This window comes from Aplidium turbinatum, chromosome 14 (genome assembly GCF_918807975.1).
Source record: "Aplidium turbinatum chromosome 14, kaAplTurb1.1, whole genome shotgun sequence".
NCBI classification, from domain to species: Eukaryota; Metazoa; Chordata; class Ascidiacea; order Aplousobranchia; family Polyclinidae; genus Aplidium; species Aplidium turbinatum.
Genome location: NC_137485.1, coordinates 2455401 through 2474655, shown reverse-complemented (window position 1 = coordinate 2474655; position 19255 = coordinate 2455401). Strand labels below are relative to the sequence as shown.

The following is a 19255-nucleotide window of genomic DNA, read 5'->3' as shown; positions in this document are numbered from 1 at the left end:
AATATCATCCGGACTGCACACACCAGAGTTTGCAAAATACCATCTCGGTAACGAAAAATCCTTAAGCAGGTCCAAAGAGCGAAGCCACGACTCCCACTCTTTAACAAAGCTATCAGGGACCTCGGTGTCCCAATCAAACTTGTCTATCGCCAATTGCTGAAGTATAAGGCGTGCTTTTAGAAAAAATAGCGCTCCAAAGCCTAGCGGATCAAAATTTTGTCCAAGCTGACTGAACATACTTCGGCGCGTGTGTTTAGCTAAGGGCTTTAAGGAACATGCGATACGCATCTTGTCAGACTCGGTTTGCCACACACAACCCAATGTCTTCGCTGATGGCAAAGTCATATTTTCAGTCTGAAAGTCAATGTCACGAATCAAAGGTGAAAGCATCTCATTATCCAAATTTGACAAGACAATCATAGCCTCCTTGTTAGCACTCCACTTACCAAGTTTAAACCCACGGCTATCAAACAAAGCAATTGATTCATGAGTGATTTGCTGAGCTTCCTCTAAGCTATCAGCCGAAAATATAAAATCATCCATGTACATATTATTTGCAATATTGCAGAGAGTCAATTCACCAGCATTGCTGGGATTCTGCTCGATCATTTTCTTTATAGCCAAGCAAGCGATATACGGGCTACTCTTTATTCCCCAAGGGTGTACACAAAAACGAAATGGTACCATCCTACCATTTTCAAGGTCATCATCTTCAAACCACAATATGCGAAACAAATCCCTTTGCGACTCAGGTAACTTTATTTGAAAGAAGCATTTAGTCACATCAGCCATGAGACCAAATCTACCAAGCCGAAATCTAGCCAAGACATCTACCAGAGGGTTTAACAAGTCAGGACCCGAAAACATTATATCATTAACACAAGTTCCTCGAAATTCAGACTTGCCATCGTAAACAATGCGCTTTTTTAATTGTGACGTAACAAAGTATGGTAAATACCATTCAAATCCCTTGACATTTCCTGCTTCACCAGTACGCTCAATATAGCCATTTGATTTAAGATCTTTCATGGTGTCAGTAAGGAAATCACGAAGTTCAGGTTGTTTTAAAGCTTTCTTCCTTAAAGCAGCAACTCTATCTGACGCCAACACAAAATTGTTAGGTAGATCAATATCTTCCTTCAACGGAACAGGTATCTCAAATCGACCATCTTTCAACTCAATATTCGGTTCAACAAGTTCTCTAGCCAACTTATCATTGCGAGACAATTCACAGGTTTCATTTTGCAACGTCAAATCCTGAATGACTTTATTCAGGTCTGCTATTTCCATATCACGAGACTCAATTTTACGCTGAAAGCCAGAGATGACATCCGACTCTGAAGACGTCTGCACTCTGCACACTTTAGCAACGCTTTCCTCTAAGGGTGACTTACCACCACAAGCCAACCAACCGAGAGGAGTGAGTAAAGCATGCGGTTCACTACGATTTTCACTAACACGTTCTTCTTTTGCCCACATCAAATAAGCGTTGTCGTTGCCAATCAGTACATCTACAGTACTACAATCATTCAAATGAAACATATTCACGTCATGAAAATGACGGAAACCATTTAAATCTTGTTTATGCGGTAAAGTTTTAACATCATCAGCCCAAGCTGGGTTAACCACCGAAGTTATATCACAAAACAGTTCATCTGTCTCTAACGACTGGATGTTGAGTTTGACAAGGTCAGCACAAGTAGCTTTCTGACCAGCCAGGGTATCCATTTTAAACGACGCTTTATCGTACGGTTTAAGATCAAGTTCACACACCAAGTCACTCGAAACAAACGTCAACTGCGAACCAGGATCATGCTGACAATACACCAACTTCGATTTGCCAGTCATTGGATTCAAAACACGAGCAGCAGTAACGCGGTTAAAGGCTGCTTTAACATTTCCAATCTTAACATTACGCACAGGAACTCTGGCACGAGCATCATCTTTCCCAACCGAATCCAGAGAATCACGTGACGTCACATAAAAATCATGCAGAAGAAAATAGTGTTTCCTATCGTTGTTAGGCCCACACTTACGACAGTTATTTGCATGAACGCAATCCCTAACCATATGCTGGCGCAAACAATTCAAGCATTTGCCAGCTTTCACAATGACATCTCTCCGATCTTTAGGTGTCAAGCGCAAAAATTCTTTACAATTAGACAAAAAATGATATTTAACTTGACCACGTGACGAACAACAAATGCATGCCGGTAATTTTTTACGTCTGGCTTCACCACCGCGCGGTGCGCCAACAACAGTCGAGTACTGCGAACTCCCTGACATCACATCATCGTGGGGTTTTACGGACGTCTGCCTAACCGGACATGAAGGCAATTTTCCTTTGCCAAACTTTTTAAATTGCTGCGACTCACCAGAATCGCCCATTAGCATAATGCTAAAATAGGTCGACTTACGCGTTTCCTCTCGTACAACAAAATCGAACAAACTCTGAAAAGTAGGCTCATCAGTGCCACCATACTGATCACCTAAAAAGTCAAGATAACGCTGCTTAGCGTCAAACGGGAGTCGCTTAGCCAAATCCAAAACAAAACGTCCTTCCAATTTGTCACGCTGACCATAAGCTTGCGCGTAAAGCAAACACTGCGATAATTCATCTTTAAACTCTTTCAGATCACTGGAAGAGGTCGAAGTCAATTTGCTACCATAGCGATACTTTCTAATTTCCGGTTCTGCAAAAAGACCTCCACGAACCCCAAAACGCTGGGACAAGCGAGCTAACGACATTTCTATCCTGTCTTCCTCTGACAAGCCAGGGGTGTCAGAAACCAAATTAGCAATCGTTTGCGCAGCTGTTCTAACACAAGCTGCTTGTAACAAAGTCAAACAAGTCCCCTTAAAGGGCGAAGCTGCCATTAAGGCCGTAACACGATTTTTAAAGAAGATAAATGGCATATTATTACCATCGTAACCAATCAAGGCCGCCTTATCGAAAAACGTCCTACTATTTTGGTATTCAAAAAAGCAATCCTGCTGTTGAGAACTCGATTTAGCGGGAGAAGACAAGCTATATCCCTTAAGGGGCTGAGTGGGCTCAGTCACATGCACAGCCCGATCAGACGCGATACGCCTCTCACAACCACCCAAATTACGTGTAGCTGGGCGATCAAAACCTAGCGGCGCAGAGGACTGTGAAGGGGGCAAAGCATTACTACTAATGGCGGCCCCGTGACCTGTACGCTCTGGGGGAGGAGTTCGGTTGTAATTCGCAGACCTTGGCTCTACAGCATTCGGAAGACCCTTAGCCGCGGCCCCGAGACCTCCTGAAACAGCTGGAAAACGTGTGGATTGCCCTGGTCCACTCACAGGTTGAACGGGTGTTTAGAAAAGGTTATGTAAATTAAACTGCGATTGATGTTCATTTCTGGAATGCCTAGAAGAGCCCTTCTTAGAGCTACGCCGAGAGCCCACCTCTGATCGATATTCAGCTAAAACTACCTCTTTACGTTGTTCAGCCCTCAACTGAGCGTCTTTGAGTGCGAACTCAGCAGCTCTCGCTTCGGCTCTCGCGGCGGCCTCAGCTGCTCTCGCTTCGGCCTCAGCTCTCGCGGCAGCCTCAGCTCGAATGGCCTCAGCAGCTCTCGCTTCGGCCTCAGCTCTCGCGGCAGCCTCAGCAGCTCTCACGGCAGCCTCAGCTCGTATGGCCTCAGCTCTCGCGATGGCCTCAGCAGCTCTTGCTTCGGCCTCAGCTTGGATCTGGAGCTCCTCCCGTCTTAGCTGTAGGTTAATTTGTGCAACTATCCGAGACGAACTCTTAGACATCCTAGTGCTTACATTTGAGGCGCTATCCTCAGGATGTATGTCAGCATCCAACATATCTGAGAACTCACTTTCTTTTTGTTCAAAGTTATTTTTTAACGAGTTAAATTCGGGATCTACCCCATCACAAAGTTCTGCCAAGATTGCAGAGTTAAAGATTGTAGTCAAAAGAGCATGGAAATGCCGTAATTCCTCTTCTAAAGTAGATAAGTTAGATCGAAAAATTAACAGTTCCTGCTTGTTGTGTGCGACGCGAACACAACAGGTGCGGTAGTTAATTGCGCCGGTGACGTCACGATTTTCCTAATCCACCCGGCAGGACTGAGCAACTGTTAAAGCACGCCAACTTGAAGAAATCACTCGGTTTCCAATGACTGCTTCGCAGCAATGAAGTTTATACGGTTTTTCTGTCAAGAAATAACACAACATAAGACACTAGTCACAATTCAGCAAGCACAACAGTCGAACTGATAAACGTACCAAATTTGTTGACAAACAGTTCTCAATCCACTGTACGGTACACAAGTTCCACAGGTTGGCCAATGACGCACTGAATAAATAAATTCGCGATGTTACCTTACACAATTATTACGTAGGCTACCGTACCGTACAACCATAACGCTAGGTCAATAATCATTAAAAAACAAAGAAACGTGGCAATTCACTTGGCCTAGTTAAGATCGGTTTACGAGAATTAATTTCCATTAGGCTGACAAATTATTGGTCAATAATTCAGTAGTAAACATAAATCCACAATTCACGACACAAATCAATCAATCATACAATTCAGAATAATGAACGTACCGGTAGTATGACCGGATCAGTAATGCCAAATGATGCACTTGTACGCGAAGGATTATATAGTGATTGACTCTGCAATATTTAAGTTTGAAGTATTAGCCTAACAACAATTTACGCACATCAGAGATACGTTACGTTTGTTTACGGTAGACAGTCAACATTCAGCTACAAAAAACATTATTGCATCACAAGTACGCTCACCAGTAAGTTGAACTTTGAGATAGCAAGCTGCAAATATGGAATTCAGCCTACACGCAAATAAGTATTACCATAGCAGTTGTCAAACTTAAGTCCTGTAGAAGTACATAACAGAGAAGCAGCTAACAAAGCATAAACATCAATCAATCAACTTTCAGTCACAAACTACAGTAACTAACAAGTTCGGCTAGCTGGCAAACTAGCAGCAAAAACGAAAACGTCTCGAAAGTTCCATAGACAATCTCGTGGTGAGTGTTGCCATTTGCAAAGAGCGATAACATAACAATGAAGGGGAAACGACGCTAGGTGGCGAATACACAAATTAACGGGAGTAATGCGGTAAAACGAAAGGCAGGCCTATCAAGGACCTGTTGAAAATCTAACACTCCCGGGCCAAAGAAGGGCCAAACTGGCTCGTTCTTTTCATGAATAAAAGTTTTTCAACAGTCTATTGTCATGTAACAGTTCAGTCTCTTCCTCATCGCTCTGATCTTCCAGCAAAATCTCAACGGTGTCTATTGGTGTCTCATCTTCATCTGGATCATCTTCTTCTCTTTGGACAATTACACAAAGTTTGGATATTGGTCTCTTCAGAGATCCGGTTGCAGTCTTCACTTCTACGGAACGAACAACGCCGTGACGATCAGGAAATGTTTCAATTACTCTGCCTAGTGGCCATCGTTGTCTGGGAGCAGAGTCATCAATCAAAAGGACGATATCTCCTCTTCGGATATTCTCCTTTCTGTGAAGCCACTTTGCTCTTGACATCACAGATCGTGGGTATTCCTAAACCCACTGCTTCCAAAAGGTGTCTGCCAGAAACTGCACATGGCGGTATCGATCACTTGGTCGGTAGCCATCTCTGTCGCAGCTTAACATTGGCGGTAAATTCGCTGAAGAATTCAACTTCAACAAGTGGTTAGGTGTCAGGGGTAAGTCGCCATCAACTTCCAGTTTCACATCGGTGAGTGGTCTTGAATTGACGATGTCTTCCACTTCAAAAAGTAACGTGTGCAATGTGTCATCATCGAGTGGTTGTTTTGGTAAGATGTTCATAAGAATTTGACGTACTGTGCGAATCATTCTCTCCCAGGCTCCACCCATATGGCTGGCTGTTGGGGGGTTGAATGACCATTCTATTCCTTGTTGTCGAAGGCTCTGGTGGATCTGGTTCTGATTCCACTCATCGATGGCTTGCTTCAAGATTCTTTCACAACCCACAAAGTTGGTTCCATTGTCAGAGAAGATTTTCTTGATGGGGCCTCTGCGAGCTATGAAGCGCCGCAAGGCATTTATGAATGCGCCAGTTGTCAGGTCTGGTGCCACCTCCAAGTGAATGGCTCTAGTTGTGAGACATGTGAAAAGGCAGCCGTATCTCTTAATGTCACTTCGTCTGTTTCGGACATTCAGCGGCCCAAAAAAGTCAACGCCAGTCTGTGAGAATGGTGGCTGTGACATTTGTAACCTTGCTTCTGGCAGTTCTGCCATGAGCTGTTGTCTAGGTTTTGCGGTCCTTCGCCGGCAAGGCAGGCATCTTGCAAGTACCCTTTTAACCGCAACTTTGGCATTAACTATCCAGTATTTTCGGTTAATATTGTTCAGTGTATGGCTTTCACCCATGTGCTTCGATTTGTTGGTATGACAATGTTCAATTATCAAGTCCGTTAAGTGGCGCTCTGGAGCTATGATAGCAGGATGTCGCGTTTCGAACGGTAAGTCGGATCTGTCGATTCTTCCGCCAACACGTAGAACATCTTTCATTAGGACAGGGCTGAGTTTTTCGAGTGGGATCCTCTTGGCTTTGGGCATGTTTGGATGTTTTCCTTTGGATAGAGATTTGATCCAGGCTGGAAAACTCTGACGTTGCTCGTATTTGATTAACTCAATTTCTGCCTCATCAAGTTCTGGCTCACTGATTGGTCCTTTCAGTGTAATCTGGGTTTCGTTCTTCATGCGCATCAGTAAGTACGATTTGAATCTCAGGAACCAGGCTACTGATAGTTTCAGTCGGCGCAGAGATGAGAAGTAGGAGATTAGCCTGTTTGTTCCTTGGCTTTCAGTTGTAGAAATGGTAAAGGTTTCGATTTTCCTCTTTGGTTTGTAAGCAGCAAAGATATCTTCAAATTGTGGTTTCTGAGCAGTTTGATTGGGCCATTCTTCTGGAGGTTTCCTCAGAAAATCTGGACCATTGAGCCACATCCCAGAATGCATCAAGGCTTTGGCCGTCATGCCCCTTGATGCTTGGTCAGCAGGGTTCTGCTTCGTGTCACGGACAAGAAAATTTGAAATGTCGGATTCAGCATCGAAATTATCTAAGCCTGTCTCCTTTGGTCGAGTACCTCTAAGCAACCAGCCTAAGGGCGTCCTGACTGCATCAGGTCCTTGCTTCGGGTTAGGTGCAAAGCGGCTTTCAATGCATCGGTGGGAGACAGCATGATCATTTCCGATCAACAGTGTAACTGTACCATGGTCCAGTTGCTTCAAGTCAATGCCTTGGAGGTGCTTGTGCGTTTGCAGATACTCCGGAGAAGGCGCTGGAGTTGGCTTGGTAGGTATCTTGTCAACGACGATCACATCTGTCAGTTCTTGCACTTCGCCGCCAACTACTGGTAGAACTTTCAACGATACAGTTGAAGAATTAAAGGAATATGGTCCACTCGAAGACAGTGTTTGCACCTGGAAGTCACCAGATGGCTCAGGTTTCAGTTCAAGCATCTCTACAAGTTTTTGTTCACAAAAGGTGCGGTTTGAACCAGAATCTAGGAGAGCATAAGTATGTATTACCTTTCCTTCTCCTGTCACACGTACGGGAACGATGTCCAAGTAAGTTGCCGAGTTGCTTGTTCTGGAATGGAAGGTTTCTACAACTTTATTTGTGTTCCTTTCTGATGGTCTTCTTACGGGATCATCTGGCTGGCTATCATTTCTTCTATTAGCAATGGGATTAGGGTGTCGTCTCTGGATTTGTTCTCCAGTTGTGACCAGATACCGATGTAAAAGAGAATGATGTGATGAGCTTCCGCATTCAGTGCATTTACCTCGGCTTCTGCAGTCGGCACGTATGTGATCTGGTCCAAGACAGTTTAAGCACAATTTGTTGTTCCTTGCAAATTGCTCACGTTCAGTGACGGATTTGGCTTTGAACTCTTTGCAGTGTTGCAAATAATGTGTACTATCGCACAGGATACATTGTATGAGTCGCTTGTTGCCAATTCGGAGCTGTCCGGATCGTTCAGTAGGTTTTGTCACTACGTTAAACAGTGAAGCCTTTTGTTTCCCTTTGGTGTCAGGCTTGTTAAGTTTGTCGACATTTGATGAAAAAAGTTTCACGCCATAGATTGAATTGGCAATCCTAGATTCGTTCGTTATGAAGTCAGCAAAATGTTGGAATCCAGCCACTTTTCCAGTGTCGTCATTGATTTTCAGAGCTTCAATTACCCACTTTTCTTTCAGAGACGCTGGCAGCTTATTTGCAAGGCAGGTGATAAACTGCACGGTATCCAAGTTCGAAGCTTCGGTGTTTGAGCTCAATGATGAACAACATCTTTTCAACAGGACGGACAACTTCTCCAATTGTTCGGGTTCGTGGTGAGAAATTCTGGTAACAGCTCTCAAGCGTTCCTCGCAAGCATGCGCAATAACGTGTGGTTGGCCATACCTCCGTTTTAATTCTTCCCACGCTTCATCATAGCAGTTGTGACCTTCGCTGCTGTCGGCAAGGTGCCTTATTTGTTCACAGACTGCATCACAGCAGTGCTGCATGAGGTAAGACATCTTCCTGTCGGGTGTCAACCAATCAGAAATATGGGACTTAAAACGGTGCCAGAAAGCCCAGAAATCGAGTGGGTCACCAAAGAATTTCTTAACATCTGGTTTAGGTAGAAGTCGTTCTGAAAGATCAGGTTGTCGGCTAGTATAATAACAAGGGTAATTTACCTTTTGGTCTGGCATTCTTGCAGATGTTGCAGTTGGTTCTTGTTTGTGCCGCTCATCATCGTGACGCAGAGGTTCCAGGTGTGTGTCTTTGTGAGTGAAGGTTTGCTGTGGCAATCGTACGGGTGTCATTGATCCAATATTGATAACCGAAGAAGAATCATCTTGCCAGAGTGCGGCTTCAGTTTCGGCAGCTTTAATTTGACGCAGGTCTTCAGCTTCGGCTCTCTCACGTTCAAAGCGAGCTTTATCCTGCTCCAACCGAGCTTTATCCTGTTCCAACTGAGCGAACAAGCGAGCTTTATCCTGTTCCATCTGAGCTTTCTCCTGTTCCATGCGAGCGAACAAGCGAGCTTTATCCTGTTCCATCTGAGCTTTCTCCTGTTTCATGCGAACTAGTTCTTCTTCCTCTCGTCGCCTGGCATCATTCTGTTCTTTTGTCAAACGAGCTAGTTCCAATTTGGCATGTGCTTCACGTTGACGCAAACTGTACGTTGTACTCGATGACCGAATGCTTCCGGATTTGGAGCGGTGAGAATGGGTACGCAAGGACGAGTGATGTGAACGTAGTGGAGGAGTTTTAGTGTCTGTCCTCTCGCATTCCGTGAACCACTGTTTGGCTCTATCAGCAAATTCTTCTTTACCTTGAATGTAATCCCGTTTGGTTGAAAGACCTCCTGGAATTTGTTCATTGTCAGGGACATCGACACAAAGCGCCATTAAAGAAGCATAATTTTTATCAATTTCTAACAGGATAATCTGTACTTCTGTGAGGTTTTCACGTTTGCTCATCAGCTGTTCACCACGCTTGTAGCTGTCTCTCAAAGTAACAGCTGCTTGTTGAATAGCTTCGGCTTTGGAATCCATAACTGTGTATGCAAATCCGCTTCGTAACAGCATAAGCTAACTTCAGCAAATGAGAGATGTCACGTGACACTGATGGGAACTTGGTAAGTAAACGCAAATTTGATCGTCAGGTTGGTGAAGATCAGCAGTTCGGTACAATTGACGAAATCAGCTTCAGTTCAAAGATGGTTAAGCTTTGATGTCAAATTTGAAAAACGATGTTGTGTGCGACGCGAACACAACAGGTGCGGTAGTTAATTGCGCCGGTGACGTCACGATTTTCCTAATCCACCCGGCAGGACTGAGCAACTGTTAAAGCACGCCAACTTGAAGAAATCACTCGGTTTCCAATGACTGCTTCGCAGCAATGAAGTTTATACGGTTTTTCTGTCAAGAAATAACACAACATAAGACACTAGTCACAATTCAGCAAGCACAACAGTCGAACTGATAAACGTACCAAATTTGTTGACAAACAGTTCTCAATCCACTGTACGGTACACAAGTTCCACAGGTTGGCCAATGACGCACTGAATAAATAAATTCGCGATGTTACCTTACACAATTATTACGTAGGCTACCGTACCGTACAACCATAACGCTAGGTCAATAATCATTAAAAAACAAAGAAACGTGGCAATTCACTTGGCCTAGTTAAGATCGGTTTACGAGAATTAATTTCCATTAGGCTGACAAATTATTGGTCAATAATTCAGTAGTAAACATAAATTCACAATTCACGACACAAATCAATCAATCATACAATTCAGAATAATGAACGTACCGGTAGTATGACCGGATCAGTAATGCCAAATGATGCACTTGTACGCGAAGGATTATATAGTGATTGACTCTGCAATATTTAAGTTTGAAGTATTAGCCTAACAACAATTTACGCACATCAGAGATACGTTACGTTTGTTTACGGTAGACAGTCAACATTCAGCTACAAAAAACATTATTACATCACAAGTACGCTCACCAGTAAGTTGAACTTTGAGATAGCAAGCTGCAAATATGGAATTCAGCCTACACGCAAATAAGTATTACCATAGCAGTTGTCAAACTTAAGTCCTGTAGAAGTACATAACAGAGAAGCAGCTAACAAAGCATAAACATCAATCAATCAACTTTCAGTCACAAACTACAGTAACTAACAAGTTCGGCTAGCTGGCAAACTAGCAGCAAAAACGAAAACGTCTCGAAAGTTCCATAGACAATCTCGTGGTGAGTGTTGCCATTTGCAAAGAGCGATAACATAACAATGAAGGGGAAACGACGCTAGGTGGCGAATACACAAATTAACGGGAGTAATGCGGTAAAACGAAAGGCAGGCCTATCAAGGACCTGTTGAAAATCTAACACTCCCGGGCCAAAGAAGGGCCAAACTGGCTCGTTCTTTTCATGAATAAAAGTTTTTCAACAGTCTATTGTCATGTAACAGTTCAGTCTCTTCCTCATCGCTCTGATCTTCCAGCAAAATCTCAACGGTGTCTATTGGTGTCTCATCTTCATCTGGATCATCTTCTTCTCTTTGGACAATTACACAAAGTTTGGATATTGGTCTCTTCAGAGATCCGGTTGCAGTCTTCACTTCTACGGAACGAACAACGCCGTGACGATCAGGAAATGTTTCAATTACTCTGCCTAGTGGCCATCGTTGTCTGGGAGCAGAGTCATCAATCAAAAGGACGATATCTCCTCTTCGGATATTCTCCTTTCTGTGAAGCCACTTTGCTCTTGACATCACAGATCGTGGGTATTCCTAAACCCACTGCTTCCAAAAGGTGTCTGCCAGAAACTGCACATGGCGGTATCGATCACTTGGTCGGTAGCCATCTCTGTCGCAGCTTAACATTGGCGGTAAATTCGCTGAAGAATTCAACTTCAACAAGTGGTTAGGTGTCAGGGGTAAGTCGCCATCAACTTCCAGTTTCACATCGGTGAGTGGTCTTGAATTGACGATGTCTTCCACTTCAAAAAGTAACGTGTGCAATGTGTCATCATCGAGTGGTTGTTTTGGTAAGATGTTCATAAGAATTTGACGTACTGTGCGAATCATTCTCTCCCAGGCTCCACCCATATGGCTGGCTGTTGGGGGGTTGAATGACCATTCTATTCCTTGTTGTCGAAGGCTCTGGTGGATCTGGTTCTGATTCCACTCATCGATGGCTTGCTTCAAGATTCTTTCACAACCCACAAAGTTGGTTCCATTGTCAGAGAAGATTTTCTTGATGGGGCCTCTGCGAGCTATGAAGCGCCGCAAGGCATTTATGAATGCGCCAGTTGTCAGGTCTGGTGCCACCTCCAAGTGAATGGCTCTAGTTGTGAGACATGTGAAAAGGCAGCCGTATCTCTTAATGTCACTTCGTCTGTTTCGGACATTCAGCGGCCCAAAAAAGTCAACGCCAGTCTGTGAGAATGGTGGCTGTGACATTTGTAACCTTGCTTCTGGCAGTTCTGCCATGAGCTGTTGTCTAGGTTTTGCGGTCCTTCGCCGGCAAGGCAGGCATCTTGCAAGTACCCTTTTAACCGCAACTTTGGCATTAACTATCCAGTATTTTCGGTTAATATTGTTCAGTGTATGGCTTTCACCCATGTGCTTCGATTCGTTGGTATGACAATGTTCAATTATCAAGTCCGTTAAGTGGCGCTCTGGAGCTATGATAGCAGGATGTCGCGTTTCGAACGGTAAGTCGGATCTGTCGATTCTTCCGCCAACACGTAGAACATCTTTCATTAGGACAGGGCTGAGTTTTTCGAGTGGGATCCTCTTGGCTTTGGGCATGTTTGGATGTTTTCCTTTGGATAGAGATTTGATCCAGGCTGGAAAACTCTGACGTTGCTCGTATTTGATTAACTCAATTTCTGCCTCATCAAGTTCTGGCTCACTGATTGGTCCTTTCAGTGTAATCTGGGTTTCGTTCTTCATGCGCATCAGTAAGTACGATTTGAATCTCAGGAACCAGGCTACTGATAGTTTCAGTCGGCGCAGAGATGAGAAGTAGGAGATTAGCCTGTTTGTTCCTTGGCTTTCAGTTGTAGAAATGGTAAAGGTTTCGATTTTCCTCTTTGGTTTGTAAGCAGCAAAGATATCTTCAAATTGTGGTTTCTGAGCAGTTTGATTGGGCCATTCTTCTGGAGGTTTCCTCAGAAAATCTGGACCATTGAGCCACATCCCAGAATGCATCAAGGCTTTGGCCGTCATGCCCCTTGATGCTTGGTCAGCAGGGTTCTGCTTCGTGTCACGGACAAGAAAATTTGAAATGTCGGATTCAGCATCGAAATTATCTAAGCCTGTCTCCTTTGGTCGAGTACCTCTAAGCAACCAGCCTAAGGGCGTCCTGACTGCATCAGGTCCTTGCTTCGGGTTAGGTGCAAAGCGGCTTTCAATGCATCGGTGGGAGACAGCATGATCATTTCCGATCAACAGTGTAACTGTACCATGGTCCAGTTGCTTCAAGTCAATGCCTTGGAGGTGCTTGTGCGTTTGCAGATACTCCGGAGAAGGCGCTGGAGTTGGCTTGGTAGGTATCTTGTCAACGACGATCACATCTGTCAGTTCTTGCACTTCGCCGCCAACTACTGGTAGAACTTTCAACGATACAGTTGAAGAATTAAAGGAATATGGTCCACTCGAAGACAGTGTTTGCACCTGGAAGTCACCAGATGGCTCAGGTTTCAGTTCAAGCATCTCTACAAGTTTTTGTTCACAAAAGGTGCGGTTTGAACCAGAATCTAGGAGAGCATAAGTATGTATTACCTTTCCTTCTCCTGTCACACGTACGGGAACGATGTCCAAGTAAGTTGCCGAGTTGCTTGTTCTGGAATGGAAGATTTCTACAACTTTATTTGTGTTCCTTTCTGATGGTCTTCTTACGGGATCATCTGGCTGGCTATCATTTCTTCTATTAGCAATGGGATTAGGGTGTCGTCTCTGGATTTGTTCTCCAGTTGTGACCAGATACCGATGTAAAAGAGAATGATGTGATGAGCTTCCGCATTCAGTGCATTTACCTCGGCTTCTGCAGTCGGCACGTATGTGATCTGGTCCAAGACAGTTTAAGCACAATTTGTTGTTCCTTACAAATTGCTCACGTTCAGTGACGGATTGGCTTTGAACTCTTTGCAGTGTTGCAAATAATGTGTACTATCGCACAGGATACATTGTATGAGTCGCTTGTTGCCAATTCGGAGCTGTCCGGATCGTTCAGTAGGTTTTGTCACTACGTTAAACAGTGAAGCCTTTTGTTTCCCTTTGGTGTCAGGCTTGTTAAGTTTGTCGACATTTGATGAAAAAAGTTTCACGCCATAGATTGAATTGGCAATCCTAGATTCGTTCGTTATGAAGTCAGCAAAATGTTGGAATCCAGCCACTTTTCCAGTGTCGTCATTGATTTTCAGAGCTTCAATTACCCACTTTTCTTTCAGAGACGCTGGCAGCTTATTTGCAAGGCAGGTGATAAACTGCACGGTATCCAAGTTCGAAGCTTCGGTGTTTGAGCTCAATGATGAACAACATCTTTTCAACAGGACGGACAACTTCTCCAATTGTTCGGGTTCGTGGTGAGAAATTCTGGTAACAGCTCTCAAGCGTTCCTCGCAAGCATGCGCAATAACGTGTGGTTGGCCATACCTCCGTTTTAATTCTTCCCACGCTTCATCATAGCAGTTGTGATCTTCGCTGCTGTCGGCAAGGTGCCTTATTTGTTCACAGACTGCATCACAGCAGTGCTGCATGAGGTAAGACATCTTCCTGTCGGGTGTCAACCAATCAGAAATATGGGACTTAAAACGGTGCCAGAAAGCCCAGAAATCGAGTGGGTCACCAAAGAATTTCTTAACATCTGGTTTAGGTAGAAGTCGTTCTGAAAGATCAGGTTGTCGGCTAGTATAATAACAAGGGTAATTTACCTTTTGGTCTGGCATTCTTGCAGATGTTGCAGTTGGTTCTTGTTTGTGCCGCTCATCATCGTGACGCAGAGGTTCCAGGTGTGTGTCTTTGTGAGTGAAGGTTTGCTGTGGCAATCGTACGGGTGTCATTGATCCAATATTGATAACCGAAGAAGAATCATCTTGCCAGAGTGCGGCTTCAGTTTCGGCAGCTTTAATTTGACGCAGGTCTTCAGCTTCGGCTCTCTCACGTTCAAAGCGAGCTTTATCCTGCTCCAACCGAGCTTTATCCTGTTCCAACTGAGCGAACAAGCGAGCTTTATCCTGTTCCATCTGAGCTTTCTCCTGTTCCATGCGAGCGAACAAGCGAGCTTTATCCTGTTCCATCTGAGCTTTCTCCTGTTTCATGCGAACTAGTTCTTCTTCCTCTCGTCGCCTGGCATCATTCTGTTCTTTTGTCAAACGAGCTAGTTCCAATTTGGCATGTGCTTCACGTTGACGCAAACTGTACGTTGTACTCGATGACCGAATGCTTCCGGATTTGGAGCGGTGAGAATGGGTACGCAAGGACGAGTGATGTGAACGTAGTGGAGGAGTTTTAGTGTCTGTCCTCTCGCATTCCGTGAACCACTGTTTGGCTCTATCAGCAAATTCTTCTTTACCTTGAATGTAATCCCGTTTGGTTGAAAGACCTCCTGGAATTTGTTCATTGTCAGGGACATCGACACAAAGCGCCATTAAAGAAGCATAATTTTTATCAATTTCTAACAGGATAATCTGTACTTCTGTGAGGTTTTCACGTTTGCTCATCAGCTGTTCACCACGCTTGTAGCTGTCTCTCAAAGTAACAGCTGCTTGTTGAATAGCTTCGGCTTTGGAATCCATAACTGTGTATGCAAATCCGCTTCGTAACAGCATAAGCTAACTTCAGCAAATGAGAGATGTCACGTGACACTGATGGGAACTTGGTAAGTAAACGCAAATTTGATCGTCAGGTTGGTGAAGATCAGCAGTTCGGTACAATTGACGAAATCAGCTTCAGTTCAAAGATGGTTAAGCTTTGATGTCAAATTTGAAAAACGATGTTGTGTGCGACGCGAACACAACAGGTGCGGTAGTTAATTGCGCCGGTGACGTCACGATTTTCCTAATCCACCCGGCAGGACTGAGCAACTGTTAAAGCACGCCAACTTGAAGAAATCACTCGGTTTCCAATGACTGCTTCGCAGCAATGAAGTTTATACGGTTTTTCTGTCAAGAAATAACACAACATAAGACACTAGTCACAATTCAGCAAGCACAACAGTCGAACTGATAAACGTACCAAATTTGTTGACAAACAGTTCTCAATCCACTGTACGGTACACAAGTTCCACAGGTTGGCCAATGACGCACTGAATAAATAAATTCGCGATGTTACCTTACACAATTATTACGTAGGCTACCGTACCGTACAACCATAACGCTAGGTCAATAATCATTAAAAAACAAAGAAACGTGGCAATTCACTTGGCCTAGTTAAGATCGGTTTACGAGAATTAATTTCCATTAGGCTGACAAATTATTGGTCAATAATTCAGTAGTAAACATAAATTCACAATTCACGACACAAATCAATCAATCATACAATTCAGAATAATGAACGTACCGGTAGTATGACCGGATCAGTAATGCCAAATGATGCACTTGTACGCGAAGGATTATATAGTGATTGACTCTGCAATATTTAAGTTTGAAGTATTAGCCTAACAACAATTTACGCACATCAGAGATACGTTACGTTTGTTTACGGTAGACAGTCAACATTCAGCTACAAAAAACATTATTTCATCACAAGTACGCTCACCAGTAAGTTGAACTTTGAGATAGCAAGCTGCAAATATGGAATTCAGCCTACACGCAAATAAGTATTACCATAGCAGTTGTCAAACTTAAGTCCTGTAGAAGTACATAACAGAGAAGCAGCTAACAAAGCATAAACATCAATCAATCAACTTTCAGTCACAAACTACAGTAACTAACAAGTTCGGCTAGCTGGCAAACTAGCAGCAAAAACGAAAACGTCTCGAAAGTTCCATAGACAATCTCGTGGTGAGTGTTGCCATTTGCAAAGAGCGATAACATAACAATGAAGGGGAAACGACGCTAGGTGGCGAATACACAAATTAACGGGAGTAATGCGGTAAAACGAAAGGCAGGCCTATCAAGGACCTGTTGAAAATCTAACACTGCTTATCACTCAAAGAACCTAGGGCTACAAAAAGTTTTCCAATTTGAGTCAAAATATCCCGTCTAAGATGCCGGGCCTCTCGAACTGACTTAGCCTCATCGTTATTGGGTCCCTCCCCAGAATGGCCTGCCCGACCGCAAAGAACATCATCAGGCTTAAACTCAGTCGAGTCTACGGCGGTCGAGTCCTTGTCGCCACCGAGTGTAGACATATTAAATGTTGGGGCTAAATTTAACAATTAAAAAAAATGAAGTTACACAAACACACAAAATTATTAGGCTACAGTAGTTATAAAAAACTTAACTGCAAAGACCGTAAAAATACAAAAAAGAATTTAAATGCACGATACCGTAGCTGTACGAGTATGAAGTCCTAAAGTCCACAAAACTTGCTTGGATTCTTCCACTTGAATCTACAAGCACAGATGGATTGTCTTTTAATCTTCTTTCTTGCCAATGAATGTCAAAGTTATTTTTCTTCTGTACCAAACTGAGAAGAATTGTCTTTACTTTTCTTTGCTTCTGTAAGAGTGTAGACTACCAACCAACAAATCTTCTTTTATTATTTCTTGTACTTCTAATTAGTTCTTCTGCACTAGCTGACAACAAACACGTCGTTTATTTTTATGCCTTCAAGTGCTTCTTGGCCTACCAGCTAACAAAAATCGTCGTTTATTTTTCTTGCTTTAATTTCTTCTTGACCTACCAACTGACAAGAACTCGTCTTTTATTTTTTATGGTCACAGCGGTAAACCATAATCTCTTCGTGGGAAAATTGTAACATAAGATTCCCAAATCCGTTCGTCTGTATATAATGACCGAAGAAACACACACTTGAACTTCTTTTCAAACAGTGTATTTCTGTAAAATTAGCCCGCGGCTATCGAAATGGGTATGCAATGCCTACACCTCTAAAACTGTCACTACGATACAGATTACTTGGATAAAAGACGGAGAATTTGTCCAGCTAGCAAGCACCAAATAAACCAGTTAAATGTGCGACCGACTTCCAACAAACAACTTCGAGAATGAATCAGAAAAATTTGTGATAACTCAAAGGCACGAGAGCAGTTCGTGACGCAATATTTCATGTCCAAACAGGTCTCAAACTGAAACAGGTTTAAACCGGTCTGACACGAGTCTTACGGACGATGGTGCAATTTTGGCTCATGTTTTAGGAATTTCCATGACGTAATATTCAGTAGACCCGAACGGTTTCTACATGACGTTTGACCAGGCGAACAACCGTCTGTAACACATGGTTAATAAAAAGCAAGTATTGAAATACGATCTCATCAAAAAAGAATCAAACGTGCTTCCAAACACATTGTTTGATCACAAATTCGGATCAATTGTTACTCACAAAAGTAAAGTTTACGTCATAAGTGGAGAGAATACCAATACAGTAGAAAGGGCCAACTTGGACGACCAGGCGTCAGGGTGGAAGGAATTAGCTTTTACAAATGTAAAAAGATGTAATGGTACTTCTGTTGTTTTTGCTGATTGCATTTACAATTGTGGTGGACAAAAGGGATTGGGTGGTCTACGATCTGGAGAATGTTATAACATTGATAAGAACAAATGGAACAGGATTGATGACATGAATAAAGGACGTTGCAACTTTGCCTTGGTTTCTGCTAGCAGCGGAGGAATATATGCAATTGGTGGTTGGAACAATGGTGACTTAAGCTCAATTGAACATCACGACCCTCGCCAACGTGGTTGGAATATTGTTCCTTCAATGAAAGTTGCAAGGCAAGGTCTAGCAAGTGTTGTTTTCAATGATCAAATATACGCAATAGGAGGGTTCAACAACAACAAGAAGAATCGAATCCTCAAATCAGTCGAACGATTTGATTTACGAAACCAAACCTGGATCAATGTTGCAGAGATGAATTATGAAAGACGCCATCATGGAGCTTGTGTTTTGAATGGGAAAATATACGTCGCTGGAGGAGGATCAGACGTTGTGGAGGTTTATGATCCAGAGAAGAATGTTTGGAAAATTGAGACAAAAAATCCTGATTTTAAAAACGCTCAAATCGTTGTTGGCTAGTTTTGTTTTAGGCCTAAAAGATACCTATTAATATTTTAGGTACTTTTCAATGCATATTGTTTGTTTTATTGAGAGTTATTTTTTGTAAATTTGTTGACTTATCCTTACTTACTAAAATCAACATGTCGAATTATCAAAAAGCTATGTTGTTTTTTTGGATTGTGAATAGTTCAAGCTAAAAAACTTGCAGTTATGAAGTGTTGTTTTAGTTTTGTTTTTGACGAGAATGAAAATGATTTTGACGGATCGTTGTTGAAGCAAATCATTTAATAATTTCTTTCAAACAAAACATCGACAAGAACCTGCATGGTGGCTAAGTAGAACCGTGACTACTTGAAAAAATTGGCAAACACCAAATCTACAAAGTCATTAAGGACTACTCGACACTTAATTTACTGCAGGCCTAATATTAGCTAATGCTCTTGTCTTTTAATATAAAAAATCTTTATTATTACAAACAATTACGATTAGTTTGCATTGTTTTTCAGGCCTATTGTTTTGTCACAATTTAGTCGCATG

The 19255-nt window shown here is 42.9% G+C and overlaps 1 protein-coding gene across 1 annotated transcript; it reads right to left on the bottom strand.

Annotated features, from left to right (window-relative positions):
* Positions 1 to 5565: 5565 nt before the first annotated feature.
* Positions 5566 to 9579, bottom strand: LOC145783622 (uncharacterized). Its single transcript, XM_082595515.1, has one exon. The coding sequence runs from the start codon at positions 9577 to 9579 to the stop codon at positions 5566 to 5568; it is 4014 nt and encodes a 1337-aa protein (XP_082451641.1).
* Between the last annotated feature and the right edge of the window lie 9676 nt (positions 9580 to 19255).